The following is a 22,311-nucleotide window of genomic DNA, read 5'->3' as shown; positions in this document are numbered from 1 at the left end:
TGAAAAAAGCAGAATTCAACTGAAGACAGTAAAGACTAGACTGCTCAGGAAGGGTTGAGCCTGACTATTTCTGAAACAGTCCGTACAAACCTATTGAAGAAAAAGTATTTTGGTTTGGGTTTTGTTGGTTATGTTTTATGTTGGGTTTTTTTCCCACTTTAACTATAGATATTGGATATTTATTTATATAATAGACTGTCTCAATTAGTACTCTCCCAGGATTTAGCTGACAAATGCTGAATGCCTTGTAATATTATGATGAGTAATGATCAATGGAGGTGGAGGAAAGGGAGGTTGCAGACTGATAATATTTATGAATCCGCCCTGAAGCTTTTTGCGTTTAAACATAATGCATTTCATTGACTTAACTGAGTTTTTAGATAATCCTGTGTATTTTTCTAATTGTTATAAATGTAACCTGGTAAATGTATTACATCAGGGAAGTATTTATCTCCTTAAACGCAGTTTTCTTTTCTAATCTGGATGGAGATAGGAAAAGGAAATTAGAGCAGACAAAAAATAAGTAGTACACTTAAGGATAATGTACGTCACATGGCTTTAACAGGCATTGCTTAGCTTCTCTGCTTTTGCTCAATGAAAACTCAAATGCAACTAGAGGATTCTGAAACAAGAGTTTCATTAAGTAGGAAAGAGTGGAGTTATAAAAGGAGAGACAGGAAAGCTGAGTAAAAAAAGCTGAAATGTAGATGAGCTGGAGCTCATAAACTAATGAGCTCATAAACTAATTTACATAAAATGTGCGCTGCAGACTGTACTAGCTGTTGCATAAAAAATATGTGAAGAGCACGAAGTTGGAAAAGTCAGGCACTCAAACTAGGAGCTGCCATAACAGAGGTAGTCTGTGCACATAGTAATAAATGGAGACTTTGAGGTGGTGAGTTAAGCCTTTCTGCTTAACACTGGCAGTTTGCGGGAGAGGCAAGGATCGGAGACTGCTGTGCTGAGAAGCATCTTCTCTTAGAACATCATTTCCATCTCTCCATCATGGCAGTGATGGCAGAAAAAGTTAGATGTGCTGGGGAACGTGACATGTGAGTCACTGAGTTACCTGGCAGTAGCAGGACCACAGTGTAGTTTGGGCACAGAAAAGAAGAGTGGACACATGGAGGAGGAATTACACATTCTCTGGTGAGATGTGATAGATCTGAATAATTTCACACGGTACTCTATAGCCTGTACAGAAGCATGCAGAGATATTTTTAACAGAGGTTTCTAAATCGGCTCCACAGGATTAATACCTACTTATTTATACTGAAATACAATTTTTACTTTGTTACTAAGGTATCTTAAGTATCACCTTTCCTCTACCACACTCTTGGGATACACTGTATTCTGGTTTAAGGTATTTTGGAATGGATTTGCATTGACTGTTAAAGCTTGTAGGGAGAGTTACTTGCAGGATACAAGTATGATCTGTTTGCCATACAGAACCTGGGGAAACAAGTCCTTGACCCCTCTTTACTACTCCTACACAAGCGTTAGCACAACCATCAGTGACCACATAAGTCATCTACCTGATAGTCCATATCTGTTCTGTTAGTTTTTCTTGCAATATTGTCAGGCCAAAGACTGTCACTAGGGTATCGCACACAGGCTGTCATCTACAGCTGCAGTAGTGGAGGAAAAAGAAAACAGATTTTGTTAATTTATACATGCCACTTCTGCAGAAATGATGGAGAAGAATAAGGTGCTTATTTACTTAAAGCAATGTAACCTTGCATTGGCTGTGTTAATTGGTCATTGTCAAAGCTCTGATATTTGCAAGAAAGTACTCAATTTATAGCTGTACTTTTTCTTTCAGCCCCATTCTCTTTCTCTTCACTTGTATTTTTTTTAAACCATTGCTTTCTTTTTTGCACCTTGCTCTCCTCAACAAAAAGTTGATATCTTGTCAAAACCACAGAACATTCAAAATGAAATGTTATCGGTGACACTGGGAATCTTTGAATAAGCTAATGAAAGAGAGTTTGGTTTCCCCAGAAAAAGTCTTTGGCATCCTGGTCTGTCAGTCTGGGAGTCCACACTTTCTGTGATGGAAAAGTGGAAATGATCGAGCTAAAACATCTCTGGCATTATCCTGTACCCAGCAGTAGGTTTATTCTGTTAACAATTAGTGACTCTGTCAATGAGACTGTGTTGTAATGCTGAGGATTTAGCATCAACTTTGTTGACGAGTTATTACAGATATATGTATAAAAATATTTTTATCTTTGTCTTCTACATAACAAATGGCCAGAAATAGGGTGGTGTGTTTTAAATTTTTTTTTAAGGCTTGATTTGCATCTACTTAAAAGAACATTTAGTTTACTAAGTCAAGTACTGAAACAAAGAAATGTGCCAGACTTATGATGCCCTGTGCGGCCTAATTCTGCCCTCTTCTGCTTATATATCCTGATAATTATTCCTTGTGAAGTGATTGCCTTGTGCCAAAAGCTTATGTGTCTGATATGCAAAACATTTAAACTTTCTTTTTTTCTTCAGGTACCTATGAAACATTACATTTGGTTAGTCTGATACGTTATGGGCAGATGCAGAGCTTCAAGAAAGAGGTCTGCATCTTAATCCCTCCTCCTCTCACCACAGAGAGGTGGAAATAAACCACAGGAATTTGTTCATTTATTATCTTCTGCCATTGAGTGATGGAAGGGGCAACACAAGCCAGCTCAATGTCTGTCTGGAGAGTGATGTGGCAAGCAAAGTCCTGAGGAAGTGAAGGTCTGGAAGTGGATATAACCACTGATGGTTGACACGTAGCCAAAAAAAAGGAAGCCTTAAGCTTTTGAGCCTGGACAAAACAACTCCCAGGCTGTAAAGGGCAAAAAGAAAACATAGCTTTGCATCTATATTACCGCTTGTAAGAAATTTTTTAATAGGAATAAGTGTGGTTAACAAGACACTTACTGCAGAAAAGCTCAATTAAATTTTTTGACGAGATGGATTTAATTATTTTGTTAAAGAATTATATAAGCTGGTTGTCAATAATGCCATTTCATTTCTATATTATTATACCTCTTCAATAACCATATATCCACAAAAGATTTCCATCCTGAGTATTTCATTGGGCTTTGTCTAGGGTGGGCATGACTGAAGATTGAGTGTTTCTGTTTGATGAACACACATAGCTCACCAAAAGGGCTAACGGTCTGAGTCTGTTCCTTGGTTTAAGCAGGCTTTGCTTTCTAGTGAAAGCAATGCTTGGCTCTGAAGGCTATTGGCATTCTAATGGCAGGGTTTTGTATAAAATCTCCCTTTTAAATTTCTTGGTCTGTTGACCTTTGTTTTGATTTCAGTCTGAGGACAGATTTCCAGCTGTTGGAGCGAGGAAAGGTAGAAAGGGTGCTTGAGAGAGTGACCGTAAAGCACTCTCTTTATGTATGTATAAAAGGTGGACTATAGCCAAATTGCTTTGTGATAAGATTATGCTTCATTTGGTCTCTTTTTTTCCTTCCCTGTGATGTGCTTATATAAGCCTTGAGGATATTAAAATATATTTTGAAACTCCAGTTCATAATGCAAGGGAAAGATTAGACTCTTTCTCCAAGAATGGTGGCTTGAAGCAATAAAGAGTCTGTACATAAATAAACCTCCAGAAGAAATTTCTGTGATAGAGGACTCTTGACAATACAGAAGACCTTTGTATGCACCATCTGAAGCAGGGAAGGAATTTCTGTCTCACAGATGAGTGCACTCAAAAGAACTGTAACAAAGCAGAGCGCTACTTTTTTTTTTTTATGAGTAGAAAGTTCTTTTGGCTTACAGAATTATATGATGCTGGCTTTCAGTAAAAGCTATGTAACAGATTGTGTTGGATCAGTATATTTTTCTAAGAATGCTCCTCAGTAGTGAAAGATTGCACGCTTCTGTTCTTGACAAAGTGCAACCACATATTGACCTAGTACTGACTTAAAATGAATCATCTCCTCTAGTCCTGAAGAATACTTCATATTTATTTGCTCCTTTCAGAGTAAAGGCAGAAAAACAAAAAAAACAACACCAACAAGTTCAGCTTAGGACTTCTGAAGGTTTAGTGTATAAGTAATGCTGAGACTGGCAGCGGCACCATGCACAGCACTTGCCTGGAGCTCTTCAGGAGAGAAGTAGCCTATTGCATGTATTGGATATGTGTTCCTTTAGTGGTGCATACCATTTTTTTACGCATCTTTGCTTTGCTTAGTCACAATATTTTCAGACATATTTATAGAGGAGGAGGAGGAGGGTAGATAATGAGAGAAAATATGATTGAAGGGAAACAGGAAATGATGTTAAATATTGACAGGGTGGAATGTTTTCAGTGACCAGTTCACCTGCAAACAATTCAAATGCACTCTGATTATACAAAAGAGTAAATGCATTAAAACATGAAAAATTAAAAGGATTTGTCTCTATTTCTATCGATGAACCATGTTACCATAACTTCCTTAAACCTACAAACTTATCATTTCAGATAACATTACCAGGTGTGCTTCTTAGCATAACATAACTTAGGTTTGTTTGAACACTGCTGATGTCCACAATTTTCTTCCAGGAGCAGCTTTAATGATGTGCGTGCATGTGCGCGTGTGTGTAAGACAAGCAAAGAATAAGATACACTCCTACTTCTGGAGGAGATTAAAACAGCTGTTTAAAAGATCATTGCAGCTATTGGTGTTTAGAAGAAGGAATTGAGTGACTTTTCATCCAGCTGAAACTACTGCTAGAATGCAGACAGGCAGAACGTAATTTTACAAGTAAGAATTTGGCCAGTTTAAGAGTTATAACAATATTTTGTAGAGATCTGTGATTCTATATTTAAGCAGGAAAGTAAAATTGCTTAATGCTTCCTCTCTTTGAATGCATCACTTCAGATTGATAGGGTGGTGGCCATCTAGAACACTTCTGACAGTAACACCACCAAGCGGTTTTTCCCAGAAGTTTTGATAAAAAAGTCAAATCTGTACAGAAAATTATTTAAGAATGGAGAATTAAAATGGAAGAAGAAGAAGAAGAAATATCTTGCTTCTGACACCGGTCCTACCTTCTTTTAACAGGACTTCTTTGCTTGCTCTGCCTTCAACCTCAAAATGAGTAACCTTAAACCCAACATAAAGCCAGTCTGCTTCTTCCCATGATTTTTCTCTCCTCCAGCCTTCTGTCCTCCTGTTCCCGGTTATCCCTGCCCCTTCTTTAAACGCCTCAAGTGGAAGAGTTACCTGATGACTGAACTAGTAATGCTACTCTCAGAGCTGCCTGTCTGCCTCTTGGAAAGTTTGACCAGGACAGAGAGAACCAGAAGAATTTCCTTTGAAGCATACTTTTATACCTTCAGCTGTGGTGGTCCTTCAAAAGGGAAGCCGTTGTTTCATCCCCAATGCTTACCTACGGCCTTCAACAGGCAGTCAGGGAAAATCCAGTTGAAAATTTAATTTAGAAAGCTGAATTGTGATCTTAGTGTGTCCAGTTCATTTTCAAAACTGCAGAGTTCAGAAGACAGCAAATAGAGAGGGACGTGGCTAACCTGATTGCTCTTTCTAAGGACACCTCTAAAGCTCAGCTGATCATTTGGCAGTAGCCAGTTGTGGTGGCAGTGGACCAGGGAACTATTCCTATTTCTTTTTCTGAATGAAAGTAGACTTCTGTTTGTAAATGAATGTGAAAAATAATATGTTGGGAAGCAACACGATTGTGGAAGTGTAAAGAGGTACCCAGAAAAGAAATTTAAACCTAAAAAAGTAATTCTGTAGCAGTACATATATATCTTTTAAATAATATTAGTAGGCTGATGGTGGGTGGAGGGAGGTAGTGTTGATACCCAAAAACTGAGAAAGACAAAAGCCTGGCACTGGGCTGAATTATCCCAGAATGGATGGAGCTGGGATCTAGGATGTTTGCTAAGATCTCTGTTATACTTCTGGTGCCTTACCAGCATCTAGACATTCATTGTTTTCTGTTCTAAGTAACAGCAGATTTATGAATGATGTTGTCAGAACTGAACATACCTTGCAATGAGGTCACATGACACAATCAGTGACTGCAGTAATAATTTATTTTAAGCTGTATAATTCTGTGGCAGATGTGGGCAGAGAAAGATTGACATGAATTAAAAATATTGCCAAACTCAGCATTGTCTTAGCGAGGCAAACGTTATAGACTGTAAAGAAGATAGCTGATATTCATTTTACAGATTACATGTGGTATTATATATCTCACCATCTGTAAGATGCAAGGAGTTAATTCTATTTCTAATCTAAGTCTGACGTCTGATTAGTTTAAATATCTTTGAATTAGTGGAATGATGCTTTGAGTATCAGGTCTTCTGTCAAGAGGTTTTAATGAGTATCAAGTCAGACGATTAAGGTAGAATGATTCAATAGTAAACATGGAAGCTTCAGATGTCAAGTTAACAAAGTGAAAGCTATTCCAGTAAAATAAGCAACATCAGTTGAGAGTTCAAAGGAAAGCATGGTTTCAGAGGAGTAAGCAGCTTCATTAAACTCTATTAATGATCCCTGTAGATAAATTCTGCATTTAAATTAATGTCTTGCTTCTAGAGAAAGCAGTATTACTGAGCTTGAACCAGTGATGCAAAGAGATTTACATGAGCTGAACATCTGTGATTCCCTGACTACTGATCTCCTAAATAAGATATTTTTTTTAGAATTACATTAGTTGTAGATTTAGTAGTTCACTTTTTTTTTTTCCCCTCTCTCTCTGTAAAAGACAGCTGTTTGAATTAAATTCGTTCTTTATCCTTACAGGGTCTTCATTCTGGTGCCTACTGGATATTGTCCCTATAAAGAATGAAAAAGGAGATGTAGTACTCTTTCTGGCCTCTTTCAAAGATATAACAGACACAAAAGTGAAGATTGCTGCAGAAGACAAAAAGGAAGGTTTGTGTGAATTGCAACACTATTGATAAGAACCAACATTGATAAGTTTTTGGGAGTCACACTTTCATGAACACTCTCTCATGTAACCTTTTCAGTATATAGACCTCCAAGCTTTCCAAAGAAGAAATTAACATATGACATGGAAGGACAAATAATCTATCAAAGTTCTTATTTGTAATTTTTAAAATTTACATATTGCTCCACATTCTGTAAAAACAGAATCCAGGAGACAGAATAATTTGTCCTCAAAATTACATTTGTTTTAATGTACCATGATTTAATTTATGTACTTTCTGGATTTTCAGAGGTACATTTTGGAAAAGTTAGACCTTTCCAAACATTCCTTCTTTGAATCTGATTTCAGCATGGCTGAGAAATGAATGAATGCATTTTTTTCATGATTTTCCATGAGCAGAACATACAACTTTAGAAATTATTTTGCGTATTGAGAAGCATGACTATTCTTATGTCATCTAATTGTCATTACATTATATGAAATTATAAGATTTATTATGTCTTTAGGAATATCCATTAGCAAAATAAATGCATTCTTGCTTTTATTTGCTTCTGAAACAAAATAATGTGAAGTTTCTTTCATGAATTTGGAAAAAGATTCTGTTATGCTAATGATTCACAGCTGCCATAAATTGATTTTGGCTGTATAGTGTGGCCAAGTTTTGCTAAATTCTGCTAACACAAAGCAAAGACAGTGTGGGGAGATATAGGTTATGCAGTCAGCATTGACCTATGTTGCATATCAAAGGCAGTGAACTTATTCCAGGTTTACGTTTTGTAAAGGTATGGTGAACCAAGACTTTAAGTTTGCAATTTTAAAGTGTCAAAGGAACTGTCTAGGAAAAGTTTATCTATAGACAGAAAGAGTAGCTTTCAAAATTCTGTAAAATTTCATTACTGTTGAATTTTCCAATCTACTACTGCTCTCGGATTTATTTAAATTTTTTCCACCCGTGATAGCTATTTGATCTCTGCATATCTTAGAAACAAGGTATATATGGCCTTAGTAGTCCTTTTCTCCTTACCAGTTTCTGAAGTAGGGGAACAATAATATTGACGTTTTTTCTGATTTTAAATACTAGCTTTCTAATAAAATAGTTATATTTCAGTTACAAAGAAGCATCATTCATCATTCTTTTACAACATTTTAATACTTTAAATCAGAAAATATTATGCTTCCCAGTGCTGCTGAATATTCATAAATCAACATTTATGCTCGCAATGTCTGCCTTTTCTGTGCATTTGGACAAATAATTTCACCTTTGTCTTATTTTCCAAGCCTTCAATAATGGAAGGGATTTTTTTCATCCTTCAGTTTTTGCATTGAACGTATTTGAGAATTTCCAAGCTTCCAGACTGAAGCAAGGCTTTGAAGTAGTACACAATTATATTTTGCAGCTTTTCCTTACATCCAGTTTCAACCTAGATGTTTCAACTTTACCTAGAATTAAAATAGTTAATATGTAAAATGTATTTTATCTAGTTTCTCCTTAAACATCAGAAAACCTTACTCTTATGAAAGCTTTAGGATAGTAATTTATTAAAACATCATATGAGGGGCCACGCAGAAGAGACGTTGCCAGATCTGTGTTTGAAAGGCTAATGATTTACCTTATGAGAGATACAAATTTTCAGGATACACTCAGTGAGAAATCACTTTGGTATGCCAGTGATGACATGAAATGGATATATCACTGATTACTTGTAAAATGACAGTTATTGTTTATCTGATTAACATTTTATAGATATATGCTTATTTTAGAATGGATTAAAATGATCTTCAGCTTTTGATGTGCCCTCATGTCAAATTGTACATCTAAGCAGGTTTTAACTCATGTTTGTTGTTGCACATTTAAAAATTAATACTTCTCCTACTGTGTACTGACACAGGAATGCACTTAGCAGAGCTGCATTACACCAGCAAACGCCCATTCAATTATTATAAGCTTATCAATATTGACATCTGGCTGCCTTTTGTGATGTATTCTTTAGAGCACTATCCTGAAACTTGGTTGTTCCTTCCCTTTATACTCATTTTAAAACCATGGCAGTCATTTTATTCTATGGTGATATTTGTTTGCATCATGGCAACAGAAAATAGCACTTTGTGTGGGGCTTTGCCAAATACACTATTTTATATAATGTAGCAAGATAAGAAAGAGGATTTAACCACTTATTCAAAATATTTACAAACAATTCCAGCATTTTAATTTTATATAAATCTACATGGATATATAAAAATAAATTTAATGTTAAGTTAGCTCTTTAAGTAACATTCAAATTCTTTCTGTGCAGAGTGATTCACTAGTCCTCAAGTGGTGAACATCGTCTCATCATTGTCAGAAAAGAATTCCCAGTACAATCTATGCAACCAGTTCAGTATCTGAAATTTCAGAATGTTTAATTTCTAGAAGTAATTGGTTCTTCTTTACTTAGACTACAACTATTATCAGGAATGTAGGATGCACCTTGTATTAACAGAAAATTAAGCTTGCATTTTTTTTGAAAGGTATTGAAGATCTTTTTAAAGTTCAGTAATTAACATCCTTTGCAAAGCAATTGATATATGTTGCCGGATATTATTTCCACAGATAATATTGCTAAAAAGATAAATTTACTTTTTAAAAGATTACTGAGTTTGCCCTTTCAAAAAACAGATAACTTGTAAACTTGGAGTTGAAAACCATCTCTTTCTATAAGATAATTGACATTATATGTAGGTTTTTATTACCTTTTTGGCATATCTCTTGTGGTTTGATTGTGTATGGGAGAACTTAGATACAGACTTGCTCAGCGTGAAACTCTGCCCATGCAATGCTGTTTTTTGATTTGGTCCATCTCTCCTCTGTTCTGCCAAGAACAGACTTCTACAATTTGTATGGTGTATGAATAGTCACATTCCAAGCCCCTTTAATTTTTAAACTCCTTAGAAAGCTTATCTAACAAAATTCCTTCATGCTCCTTTTCTCCTGAGTCTACCCTTGGACCCCCTGGCATTCTGCCAACACTCTGTGGTAATACACTCTCATGGGTTGCACCTCCAACAGTCTTCTGCAGACTTCCTCATGTCCTTCCTACCTTTGGTACCATCTGTTTCTTCTGTGAAATCTTGTTCTCCTTGTACTTCCACAATGACACCTTCTTGAACCTTGTCTTCTGATTTTATGGCCTTTCTTTTATTTTGGTTTGTCTTTACTTTTTCAGACCTCAGGAGCTGACACTCTTTGATTTTCTGCAGGCATTTTCTTACCTATTTTATGTCTTCTGTTCACACAACTTCAGTTGCTCCTTTGTGCCAATGCACCTTGCAAAAGTCCACTTTTTGTCTCATTTCCCTTTACCCAGCCCAAATGTCAGATGTCGTCTCTGACCTTTTCTTTCGAATGTCTCATTTTAAATAGAAATCTAACAGATTCTTTTTCTGTTGTTGTTCTGTATAAAATTTTCCAGTGAAATCAGCCCTGTCAGCCCATGGGAAGAGTAGACTTTGTTCTAAGACTTTCATGTAAGAAAAAGGCAAAAACACATGCCTGAGAAGTTCAGCAGCAAAGTGCTGTGACAGTCAGCAAGTGTGACATGGCTTCTTTGCTGTGGTTGGGTTTCTGGTTTTTTAAGTTAATTTACCATCCTTCTCCCCCATCCCTTCACCCCTTCTAATTGCAACGCTCTTAGAGACCTCAACTTGTCAATAGCGATAATTCACTTTCAGCGATATGTTTCCCCTACCTGCAAGTTTATTGTAGAAATATAGTCTGCTTTCCATCTGCTTAAGAATACCTATAATCATTTACTGTTGTAAAAATGAATGAAGTTAAACAGTATTTGCCATAACACCAATGCCCCAGTCATAACACTGCTGAGCAGCGTCCAGTTGGACTTCATGCTGTGGGTCACAGCCCTCTGAGCCCAGCAGTTCAGCCAGTTGTCAGTCCACCTCACCGCTTCCTCACTTGTTTGTTGGTCGTCATCTCCTCCCCATACTGTTCCTAGTTTGAAGGCCCCCTTGCCAGGGTGGCCTGCCTGTTGGCAAAGATGCTTTTGACTTGGTAATAATGTGAATCAAAAGCTGGCCTACCCTCTTTCCCACCACAGATTAAGCTGCAAGTGTTAATGGTTTAACTGGTTAGCTTTTCCTGGCTTCTTATCAATCATTAGGTCTATAAGAATTTTGAAGAAAACAGATTTATTTTGATTATGCATCATTTGTTGCAGGGAGAGGTTGTTCTTTCCAGTGTACCAGAAATGAAATACCATGTGACAAATACTTTGCATTCCAGATTTTTATGTAAAAAATATCTGTTGGGGGCAGGGATGGGCTCTTCTTCTAAAGAATTCTGCGGCATGCACTTTGATTTATTCTGCTTAATTACTGTCTCAGCTACTTCATGATTGCTTAAGCTACAGCAGTGAATATTCAGGGAACAACTTTTCATTTTCAAGGTCCTCACACCTGTCAGGAGGCAGGATATTGAAGGAGGATGTACAGTCACCTAGAGATGTAAGGTATTCAAAGCAGATAAAGTTGTTTCAGGATGCATGGGGCACCATCCTGTCAATGGAGGAGGTGGGATAGAAGCACAGTTTACTTCAGCTTTCTCACTGCCCAAAGGAAGAACGTATCGGGGAAGCATTTATTCCGCAATGACTCAGTTACATCTTTTCTAGCTTGACTTTCCTCCTGGCTGATCATCAAAGTACGAAGGGTCTGTGTCTTTTCTGCCTTCAGCAAAGAGAAACTGATTTCCTCCTGGTTGGTGCATGTGAGTGTAAATACTTAGGTGACAAAAATAGAGCTGCCTTTCTACTCCCTGTTCCTGCAGATAACATGTGAGCTCATAGATGCTCTCCCTCTCCTCTTTCCACCTTCTTATGCAAACAAATAAGTTGTATTTGAGACTTGAGCCTTTAGAGATGTATCATTCTTTATGGACATTGCTATAGCTTTTTACCAAGTGTTAAATGTGAGTGGCAGTTCCCTTCCAGCAACTCTCAGAGAGGCACAGGGTATGTTTTGGAAGTAAGGTGAAAGTGTCCTTCGTGGTATATGTGGAGTGAAGATGAGAAAAAGAAAAGCAAACTGATTCTTGAGCAAATGCAGAGGAGCAGACTGTATTCTGGAATATCCTGGAATGGTGAGAGAATATATGCATTAGCAGCCAAATAGCTCATTGACTCACCAGTTCCTAGATAATTCATGCAATCACCTCTAGATTTTCCGTACAAACCAAGTTATCAAACTGGGGGTGGGGCAGGGGGTGTTTGTTTTGTTTTGTTGTTCATTTTAGTGCTTTTCTGTTTGTTGTACTAGGTTGATGGCAGACTTAGTGGAAAATATCTTCAGATTTTCCATTTAAAGTTTGTTAGCTCAACCAGGTAAGACTGACAGCAGAAAGCATGGAAGAAACAGGGAATATGTTTAGTATGTGCTTTGCCAGTTAGAAGAGCTCTTCAGAGCTGCATGTATGGTAGGTGTTTTTTTGAGGTTTTTTTAGGGTTAGGAGAAGGGGGTTTTGAGGAGGTAAAGGGTTTGTAAATAGTTCCTTTTTTACTTATAATACTTGCTTATGCAAATAAGACATTTATAATTAAATGTCTTATTTTTATGGAAAAAATTGAAAAGGAAGAAATGTTTTTAAAGTCTTTTACAGGCCTAGATACAGCCTGGTGTCTTACATTTTATTAATTAAAAGACCATGAGGACTCAAATGTGTATTTTATATGTACCCTGTGTTCAGAAACACAAAAAAGGGGAATTGGACCATTTCCCAAATTCATCTGTAATTGCACTTATACTGAATGTAGTTCATGCTGTAGCTCCTTGGAGAAACCCTGAGGTCATATAAAGACTTAGCAAATAAGACCTATTACAGGTGAGTTTTGCCTAGCTGTAGCAAAGGCGGTTTTACAACTACCAACCATCCATACCTTGTCTAATTGAAGTTGTACAAGTTTTGCTTTATGACCAGTCACTTGCATAGTCTGAAAATCTTATTCCTTGAGAGACAATCAGAGATACTTTCTGGGTGTTTCAAAGACCACATGAAACATATACACAGACATTATAGGGTTTTTAACTTATATATGCATTAGCTCTTTAAAATATTTGTTTTAAAAAGCAACACATGTTTTAACTCTGGACCAGTTTCATGGACCACAAAACATTTTTATAGCTGACTGATATGGTTCTGAATTGTAGATAAAGACATCAAGAAAAACAGTCTTCATTTTCAAAGGACTTGCTTTCATTACAAGATAGAAATTATTTGGGTGGATATATTCCTATTTTCACATAAGTGAACAAGGCGATACTCTACTGTTAACTTCTGTGAAAAGCTTTTTTTTTAATAAATAATTTCTGCAAAGATCAATGATTTTGAAATTATAACTTGCCTCAAATATTCTGGAAGAGAAATTATCAGTAAATAAAGTATATGATTGATGTAATTGAATTAAAGGAAAAAGAAAACCTTTAGGTTCATCAAGATTACATCCTTAAATATTACATTCTTGCACAGAAAGACAGACGTCAACACTTGCTAAGTCAATGAAAAATTTCTCAGTGACTTAACTAGAAATATTTAGAGTCTAGGGGTTTTTTTTAATATTTCAAATATTCTTTGTATTATTAAAGTTATGTTTTTGTTTATAAAGATAAATTAGTATATCAATTTGCCATGAACTAACATTCACTGTGGGAAATACAACTTTTTCCAGGAAATAAGTCATATCAAAAAAAAGCTGAAAGAATAAGTGATGACCTAGCTGTAAATTCAGCACTACATTTTGTTCTGTAAGAACTACATATGACCACTCCAGTTTAATCAGTAGACATGTTTCAGTTTTGCTGGCATAATAAAAATGTCAATTTTTCCATTTGTGAGACAATTCTTGCTAACTGTGCAGTAATAAGCTGGTAAATAAACTATTTTTACAAAACTATGAAATAGCTATTTTTGAGTTGGAATATTTTGTTTTATTATAAGAGATTCTATAAATTTTTAGGTAAAACCTGGGAAAAGGCAGTAGTATTAATTCACCTTCAAAGTTGCTCTGCTAAATCTTGGTCTGTTAGAAGTAGTTGAAGAAAGGTGTGTCTACTTGGATATTTTTTTTCAATTCTGAATCTTATGAGATAGGCCCAAAACCTGGTATTTAAAAAGGAAGATTGATTTATTTATTTAGGAGTGTACACCCATCAATCACCAAAATGGAGATGGAGAAAGATCCTTTCTTTTGATCTTCCTGTGTCTTTCCCCCCCTACCTGTTTTTTCTTAAAGATGAAAGAATCAACAGCCCAAAATGTGATTAAGGATTTATCTCATAAGCGTACTACTGTTGAAAGGTCTTTCTGATCCAGTAGTAGTAATGTATACTATTGCTTCTTTTTTCTGCCCATTCAAAGCTGAATTTTCTCTGAAGGCACCATACTAAAATGACAAAAATCATAGAATTGATTCTGTGTATAACTGGTCTCTTTAAAAAAAAATATTCTTTCATAGTGTTTACAGCTTTTCAGCTGGTATATGTGTTAAGTACATCTTATTGAATCAGTTAATCATTTAACAGAATAAAAAAGGTGGCTAGAGGCTAGCCTGGATCCACCATACAGCCACCAGTTCTACGAATACTTGGTGGCTGTTGACAGAAAGAATGTGTCATGCAAGGAACAGACCTCCTGCAGCCTATTGCCTATGGCAGTGCTTTTATTCTGTCATTAATACCAAAGCAGGCTTTTATCAGTTTTTTCTTTATTGACAACTGCTGGTGTCCTGTCCCCTAAAAAATATCATCTGAAAATTAGCTAAAGGTTTTAAAAAGAAAATTTGATACCAGCCTTCCATACAATCTGGTTTTGAAGGGGTTTTGTGTTCATTCAGAATGCTTTTGTATTGCTTTGCGCTGGTTGTCTCCTTTGGAATTTCCTTGTTTGTTTTTTTTTTTGTTTTTCTTTTTTAAGGACTGCCTGTGAAATGTATGTTGCATTAATGATACTGAATGTGATTAAGTACCATCGTGTTTCCTGTAGACATCATTGTATTTATTTTACCTTATGTGGACTATTTGTGGGTGTCTGCAAAGATCACGCTTTGTCCTGTGCTCTCCCTTACCTTATGGTGCAAGTGATGAGGGTTTCTCAAGATTTGTATTAGAAGGACAAAAAAAACCTTGATTGCACTTCTTACAGGAAGCCTTTTAGAGTTGTAAGATTAATAAATGATGGATAAATTCTTTAATAAATGGTTCATTGAACCAAGGATCAACAAGGAATAGCTCGGTGCTTATAAGATATCCCAGGCAACGTCTCACGGTGCAATTGGGCCCATTAGCTGTGACGATACCCTGGAGAAATACACAGGAAAAGTAATGGGGGAGGTTTATTTTGTCTGATTTCAGAATAAAACAGTGAGAGAGAGGTCACGCAGGTATGTGAATATGTCGCCCCCGCTCTGTGTTTTGAGGAGGGAAGGGTCTAACCAGCAGTGGTTTGAAGTCACAGCGTTAGCCTGGTTACTATGCCTCTTCAGAGTGCTCCAGCGTGCTCATGGAGCAGCACTGTAGTTCTCTTAAAATGTGTCTGTATCTGGATGCTTCTTAGCAGTGAAGAAAGTCCATTTGTCCTGTTCCACCTTTTTTTTGTTTTTGAAAAGGAAATCAAATTCATACATTCACAAGGATATTATTTCTATGATAAATTTTCTTAGATGGGTGCTGGCATTACCTGCTGTTTCCTCTCATGATTTACTTCAGCTTTGTAAACAATTAAATAAATAAAAATGTCCTTAGCTACTCTGCCAGCTTATCCAATCCTCTGAGTAAAAAGTTAATAGAATAGAATTTTTCTCTATTTATTCCTCACACTTGCTCGTGGATCTCAAAAGAGCTAAGAACAAGTAATCTCATTATTTTATGCAAACTTGTTTGTAAATGTATGCATTATACTATTAAATAAGCCTTAAAAATGTATTTTTTCCAGATAGCAGGTGCTATAGGGTTGACTGTCCCTGTAAGTCTGGAGTCATCCCATTGTAGCTTGCTGCTTTTCTTAGAACTCTTTCTTTCAAAGTGTTTAAAGATAGCTATATCTATCCTATCATTCATATTTTTGCCATTTGCATCTTTGTGGACAGTCAGGTTTGCAGCATGTCATGTCTTGAGATGGTCACGCTTATGTTATTTGAAGAGGATAATAAATGTGTCTGAATCAACCTGACCCTAAGCCTAACAGCCCCACCTGGCAGGCAAAGAGGACAGGAGTGGCAATCAGGTAGCTGGGGCTGGAACATAAGCTTGCATGTGGAGCTAATGTGGCTGTGAAGATGCAAAAAAAGCAGCTAATGGTTACGGTCTTGTCCCTAGAGGTACACTGTCTTATCAATGGCCACTGTACTCCTAGGAGTGAACAACATTGCAGAAATACTACTAAGAGGTCCAAGTTTGCAGCCTCGCAGCCTTTCAGATAGCTCTGTCACATTGGTGAATGTAAATAAAGTTACTGAGGTGTGCATGTGTTTCTAGGACTAAACCCTCAGATTACTTCACCTCCCCCCTCTCTACTTCATTCACACGTTGTCAGTATGTTGTGTTCTGGGCTGAATTTGAGATGCTGGTTGCTTTTATTAATTCCCTGACTTTATGTTTGCTTAGGTATAAAAACAGAGAAATCTCTTGGATTTTCCTGTGTAATATGAATTAAATGCTAGATACCAATCTTTCTCTTTTGTGTCCGTGCATGCCTGCATGGAGAATTTCCTGTGGCCATGATCTCTGTCCAGGCTGGGAGATAATTCCATGCAAGGGCATGTTGGGCATTTCATCACACCAGAGGGAAATCTAGGTAGTGGTTCTGGTTAATGCATATTTCTTTTGTGATAATGCATAACCTGAGGAAAAAGAGAAGGCAGTTCTTTCAAAGGGATACAAATTAATGCTGTGAAAATGAGGAAAAATACCAAGGCTGAGCCATTTTTTGTCAACTTTTCTGGCCAGAGAAAATTAGCTTATTTCAGTATCTGGAAAGAGAGATATTTCATGGTCTCATGCCACAGCTTGCCTGCTACGGAGTAAGCATAATGCTTCTGGGTCACATCAGGGTTACTCAGTGCAGACAGCTTGAGTCCGCTATACAAGAAAGTTATGGTGGTTCTGCTCATGTGTGCTGGATTTACCTTCCAAGGGAGTTCCTATAGCTGCACACTTACAGCCAGGCACCCGTGTGCGTAGAACCAGACAGGGTGGTACTGGGCTGCAGCCTGCTTGTGCCTGGGGGAGAGCTACCAGGCCCATAAGCTGGGTCTGTCACCCTGTCAGCTGTCCTGAGAAGGAGGACCCCTGGAGCTGCCAGGCTGCAATGGGCTCCTTTGGCCGTATGTTGATCGTTCCTCCAGGTCCGGCTCTGCCTCAGGAAGGACTTGTGGTGCCTTTCGTTTGTTACCACCCGAACTTCATGACTGAAAGAACAGTATGAGCCCTGTCTCCCGTTTGATGATTGAACACTTTATTTCACATTTCAAGGATTTACATGTATCATACCTTATCTGGGGAATGAGAACATCCTAAACCATTATAAAGTATTCTGGACTGTATCTAATGCTATGCTGATGTGCTCTGAAGGAGAGCAGACATAGACGTGGTTTTCATCTGGTCACTAAAGCTGAGTTTACAATTCTGTTGCATTTCTAGGGCAGCATATACCTAGCAGAGCTTATCAGAAGTTGTTGAGTTTTATTTTTCTGATTTATACCTAGGGAGCAGATTTTTTTTTTTTTGGGGGGGGGGTGCCCTGAGGTGCCAAAGGGACAAGGACACCCACCCCCCCCCCAAAAAAAAAAAAAAAAAAAAAAAAAAAGGAAAGAGTTATGCCTGCGCTTTCTATTAACTTCAAGTAGAAGTTTGATTTTCCATGTTCTTATATGAACACAAACAGAAAAGTCAACAGTTACAAGTGTCTGACTGTGCTTTTTTTGCTGCAACCTTCCCTTACAAGATTGTAAGAAGTCTTAAACTGTTATGAGACTGTTAAGATTGACAAAGAGGTGGTGGTGTTACTTTTCTTAGAAAAGGATTCTGAAATTCTCATGTGTGATGGTTGTGGTGCTATACCTAACCTCATTTGAAAGAAAAAAACAACACAGAGGGACAGCAAGAAGAATTAAAAAGCATCCTACCACCTTTCTGATCAAAGGGGATTTCAGACTAAATTGCAAAGCAACCTTTTTTTAAGAGCCAGGGGGGCAGAGGGGGCTGTGATTAGAGTCACGCAGGAAGGGGTGTGTAGAAGCACCAGGAAATAGAGCCCCAAATCTGAGATTTTTTCAGAACCACAATTTCTCGCAGTATTTGGGGAGATGAGAAATTCTTTTGATTTTAAGCCCAGAGTAAAAACAGAAGAGCTGTATTTAAAATTACTTTCTGCTTATGGTTGAATTTACTATTGTATCTTTTTGCTAATAACAGTCATGGAAAGACAAAAGCAAGTCTGTCGGGTACCTAATTTTTTTTTTTAAGAACCAGAAAGGAACAGCTGGGTTTTTATAAAAAAAAAAATTGTCTCCTTCAGAATAGTGATCTGTGAACTGAGCATGACATGAAAGGAATGAAGTTTACAGACACAATCGCACAAATTCAAAGGCACACCAGGTGAGTAACGTAGTTTACTAAGGATCAGGATTGCTTCTTATCCTAAAGGCACTGGGAAGATCAGAAAGCAGGAGATTTCACAAATGTTATTCACTGATTTATGTTATAAGCTAGACACATGCTTCAGTGATGGCAATGTCTGATGGCATCTTATCTGCACAGGCAACTCCTGTTTTTTTCACTGCTAAAGTCTTTACCATTTCTCTTTAAGAAGAAAAATATTATTACTTCATAATGAATATCACACTTTCCTTTTTTATCTGCGCTTTGCTGTCTCTAGGAGTTGAGTGACTTCCAGTGTTAACGTAGAGGTAGCATTAATCCTTTGCAAGTAGTGGAATCAGCGTGTGATGGAAGTTACTTACTGTGCAAATATGGAACTAGTATGATTCTAAGTGCCATATCAAGCCCCACAGCCTTAACAGGTTAATTAATACAGAATTCTTAGTGTCTGGAATGCTAAATCGATGTAGCAGAGATGGGATCCATCTAAAGCAAAACATTATCAGGCCGATGGCACATAAAATCTAAAGTCTTAGGAGGAACTTTTCATTTAAAGAGTAGACAGAAAACCAAAAAAGCAGTGTCAATAAATAAATAGGAAAAAAGAAACATCTTTAACTGAATATGTGTACATAGACTGTCTCCATAGTAATTATTGCCATTCTGGAAAGAGATGGAGTTATTCACAGCTTTCAGCTCAGTGCTCAGCATGTAAGAAAAAGGCAAATCTGAGGTTAGGAGTTATTATAAAAACCCTGATGACATTATTACGCTATTGTATAAGGCAATTTTGTATCCATATCTTGACCATTGCACATTATTCTGGAAAAGGAGCTATTAAAAGGTTATCTTTAAAAAGACTAGGAGATCTAGGAAGGGTAAAGAGAAGGCCTTTGAGATGGATCAGAGGTAGAGCTCCACTTCCACACACGAAGAGCCTTGTATTGCTGGGGATGATGAAAGTGCTCAGAAACTCCACCTGAAAGTGCCTGCCTTCTGCAACTTGGTTCAGTGTGGGTATCTCAATACATGGCATCACCTAGGCTGTTATATCTACCACCTACCAGGATGGACTGTCTTGTGCTTTTTAGGCTAAGGACATGGACAGGTATTAGATTTGACACAGGATGAGGATGAAGCCTTTAGCTAGCCCTGAAAAGGCTGGCCAGAGATTTGGGAAAGGTATTTGCCCGCTTTCACAGTCTGCCTCATAGCAGATATGAAGCATATTTTATTGACTACTTTGGAAGGCAGTAAACTGAATGTCCTCACCCAACATAGCAGTTTAGCTTGAGAAAGGGAAGAAAGACCTATAAATAATTTTAAAGTTTCAACATCATATGACAAAACATACTACAGCTGTCCAGTACTACAGTGGAGAATCAGTTCAGTAGACCTAAATTCATTTTTACTCAGAGAAAAGCACTTTGCTTTCACCCAGAATTTAAGAACAATTTTAAAATCTGGTTTGTTTTAAATGGTTCATTAGGAAATTAAATATTTTTTTTTTAAAAAAAGTTAATTTAGTTGAGTGTTTTCTGAAATAGTTCCTTTTCCTTTACCTTTCTTCGTTGTAGCTGGCACTTGTCTCTGTTATAGCTCTTTAAACTGTCTGTGGACACCCAGGCTGGAGATGGGGAGGTATGGGGCTTCTCCACCTGTCTCCTCCAGCTTTCAATTAGCTATTTGGTTTTGCAGTGCAATGTTTTTTCCATCCTTCTTTTTTTTTTTCTTTTTTTATTCCCTGCCCTACTCCCCCCAACATGTAAAAAATCCTCAACTGGAGAGGGCTCTTGCATAAATTACATTAAACATTCTTCAGTTAGAAGTTTGGAAAGTTTAACTTCCTACACTTTTTGTTATATATGGTTTTGAGCTGTAGAGCCAAAAATACATCAGCCTTCTATAATTCAATTTTTTCTTGTTTTTCTAGGCAGGATTCAAGATGTAGCTATTTTTTGTATTGTTAATTTCTGGCTCTGCTAATTTGGTTTTTATTCTCCACCCCACCCCCACCCCTCTTAATTTGTATGCATTGAATTGACTTTAATTAAAACTGTTTGATAGACAGCTTCTTCCTTTATTCCTGTAATTCCTTTTTTCTTAATCCTGACACACCACAAAATGTCTGCTTTCATTTACTCTGCCATCAATTCACTGTAATTCCATCAGAGTCACTGGAGTTACATTGAATTCACTACTGTATAAGCAGGAATAAAATTTGATCTTATGATTGACAATTACAAACATCTGAATGGAGGAAAAAGCCACAAATTTTTCCAGTGTTCAGTCTGTAGTCTTGATGAATTTCATGTCACCAAGGAATGTGTAAAGTGATTATGTCAGTAACCATGTGGCAGGGAAAGAAATCTAAACATATGAATATGAGAAGTGGATATTACTAATGAACAAGATAGAAAATTAGCATATTCTGACATAACAGAATCATAGTACAAGTCAGCTTCCTTGTAAGAAGTACGCTACGAAAATATCTGAAATAAAAGAGAGAATAGGAACAACTTAAGCACATTTTAAGTCATTACTCCTAGCCATGCTTGCCTCTGGCCAGTAATCAGTATTTCATTTTCTGAAACAGTAGAGAGTATATTTTTCTTATCTATGAAATCATATGTTGTAATTAGTTGCTTCTGAGTTGCATGAAAGCATCTGACAATTTAAACTTTACAGTGATTTTTATTTGCCCTTCAGGAGAGTGATTTTGTTTTCTTAACTGTGAAAGATTAAGCAAAACTACAAAATGGTATAAACTTTACATCTGGTCCTAATTCTGCCAAAGCCTAAAACATCAGTAGTTTAGCGCCCAATGGTTAAAGTGCTATTTCCTCATGTTTAATGGACTCTCCCATTCTGCAGAAAAGTGGAAAGGAAGAGGAAGAGCGGGGTCACATTTTGAGTCAGCGCGTAGACGGAGTAGAGCTGTCCTTTATCATATCTCTGGACATCTACAAAGAAGAGAGAAGAACAAGTTAAAAATTAATAATGTAGGTGTAATTCCTCTGTTTTTTAAAAATATACTCTTTGTACTGTCTTTTTTTTTTTTTTAAGTGCTGTAGAAGGACAATGAGTACCTGAGAAATGTCCTAGTCATAATTTTACAGTAGCAAAAGGAGTAAAGTACAGTTCACTTAAGTGCTCATCTGACTGCTATCATACTTGTTACACTTCACGTAGAAAAACGGTGCATTTAGCTGTACTGTAAACAGATTTATTTAACTCCAGGGAAGCCACATTATAAAATTCTCAAAACTTAATTTTAGGTTCCAATTTACATTACCATCCTATTTTTTTCATTTCAATGATTACTATTTGAAAAAAAAAAAAAAAGAAAAAAAAAAAAAAAAAAAGGCAGCTCAGAAAGATATTGCTCTAGCTGAAAATTTCTATGCTGTGTAAGCTCCGAAGCTCACACTTCATTTAGGCAACTTTTCATGTGAATCTCACACTTTGTGCAAAGTAAATTTCTCTTTTCATTTCCTAATTGAAGTAGTAATGTTTCTTTCTTTAAATTACTTCTGTGTTCCTCTACTAATTATAACTAATAAGTGAGATTGTAACCTGCCCTGTGAACGTTGCAAAAACCAAATCAAACAATAGAAAAACCTACAAATATAACAGCAGAAAGACTTCTAAAGAAATATGCTCAGGAGTAAAAAATACCTCTCCTGCTCTATGGACCTGTGTTTCAGGAGAAAAAAAGTAATACAGAGGAAAACTTGAGAAGCATAGGAAATCAGTATGTACATATAA

At 36.8% G+C, this 22,311-nt stretch overlaps 1 protein-coding gene across 2 annotated transcripts in view; it reads left to right on the top strand.

The window, feature by feature from the left end:
* KCNH8 (potassium voltage-gated channel subfamily H member 8) overlaps positions 1–22,311 on the top strand; it is a 200,870-nt gene that overhangs the window by 74,423 nt on the left and 104,136 nt on the right. For both annotated transcript variants that reach the window (XM_080384929.1, XM_080384928.1), the window contains exons 3-4: positions 6,756–6,887; positions 21,418–21,545. In XM_080384929.1, the coding sequence (XP_080241055.1) occupies positions 6,756–6,887; positions 21,418–21,545 (260 nt within the window). The remainder of the gene's footprint in view (positions 1–6,755; positions 6,888–21,417; positions 21,546–22,311) is intronic.

The sequence above is a fragment of the Falco punctatus genome, assembly GCF_963210335.1.
Source record: "Falco punctatus genome assembly, chromosome: 4".
NCBI lineage: Eukaryota > Metazoa > Chordata > Aves > Falconiformes > Falconidae > Falco > Falco punctatus.
The sequence above is the reverse complement of the archived record's forward strand: the minus strand, read 5'-3'. Positions and strand labels throughout refer to the sequence as shown.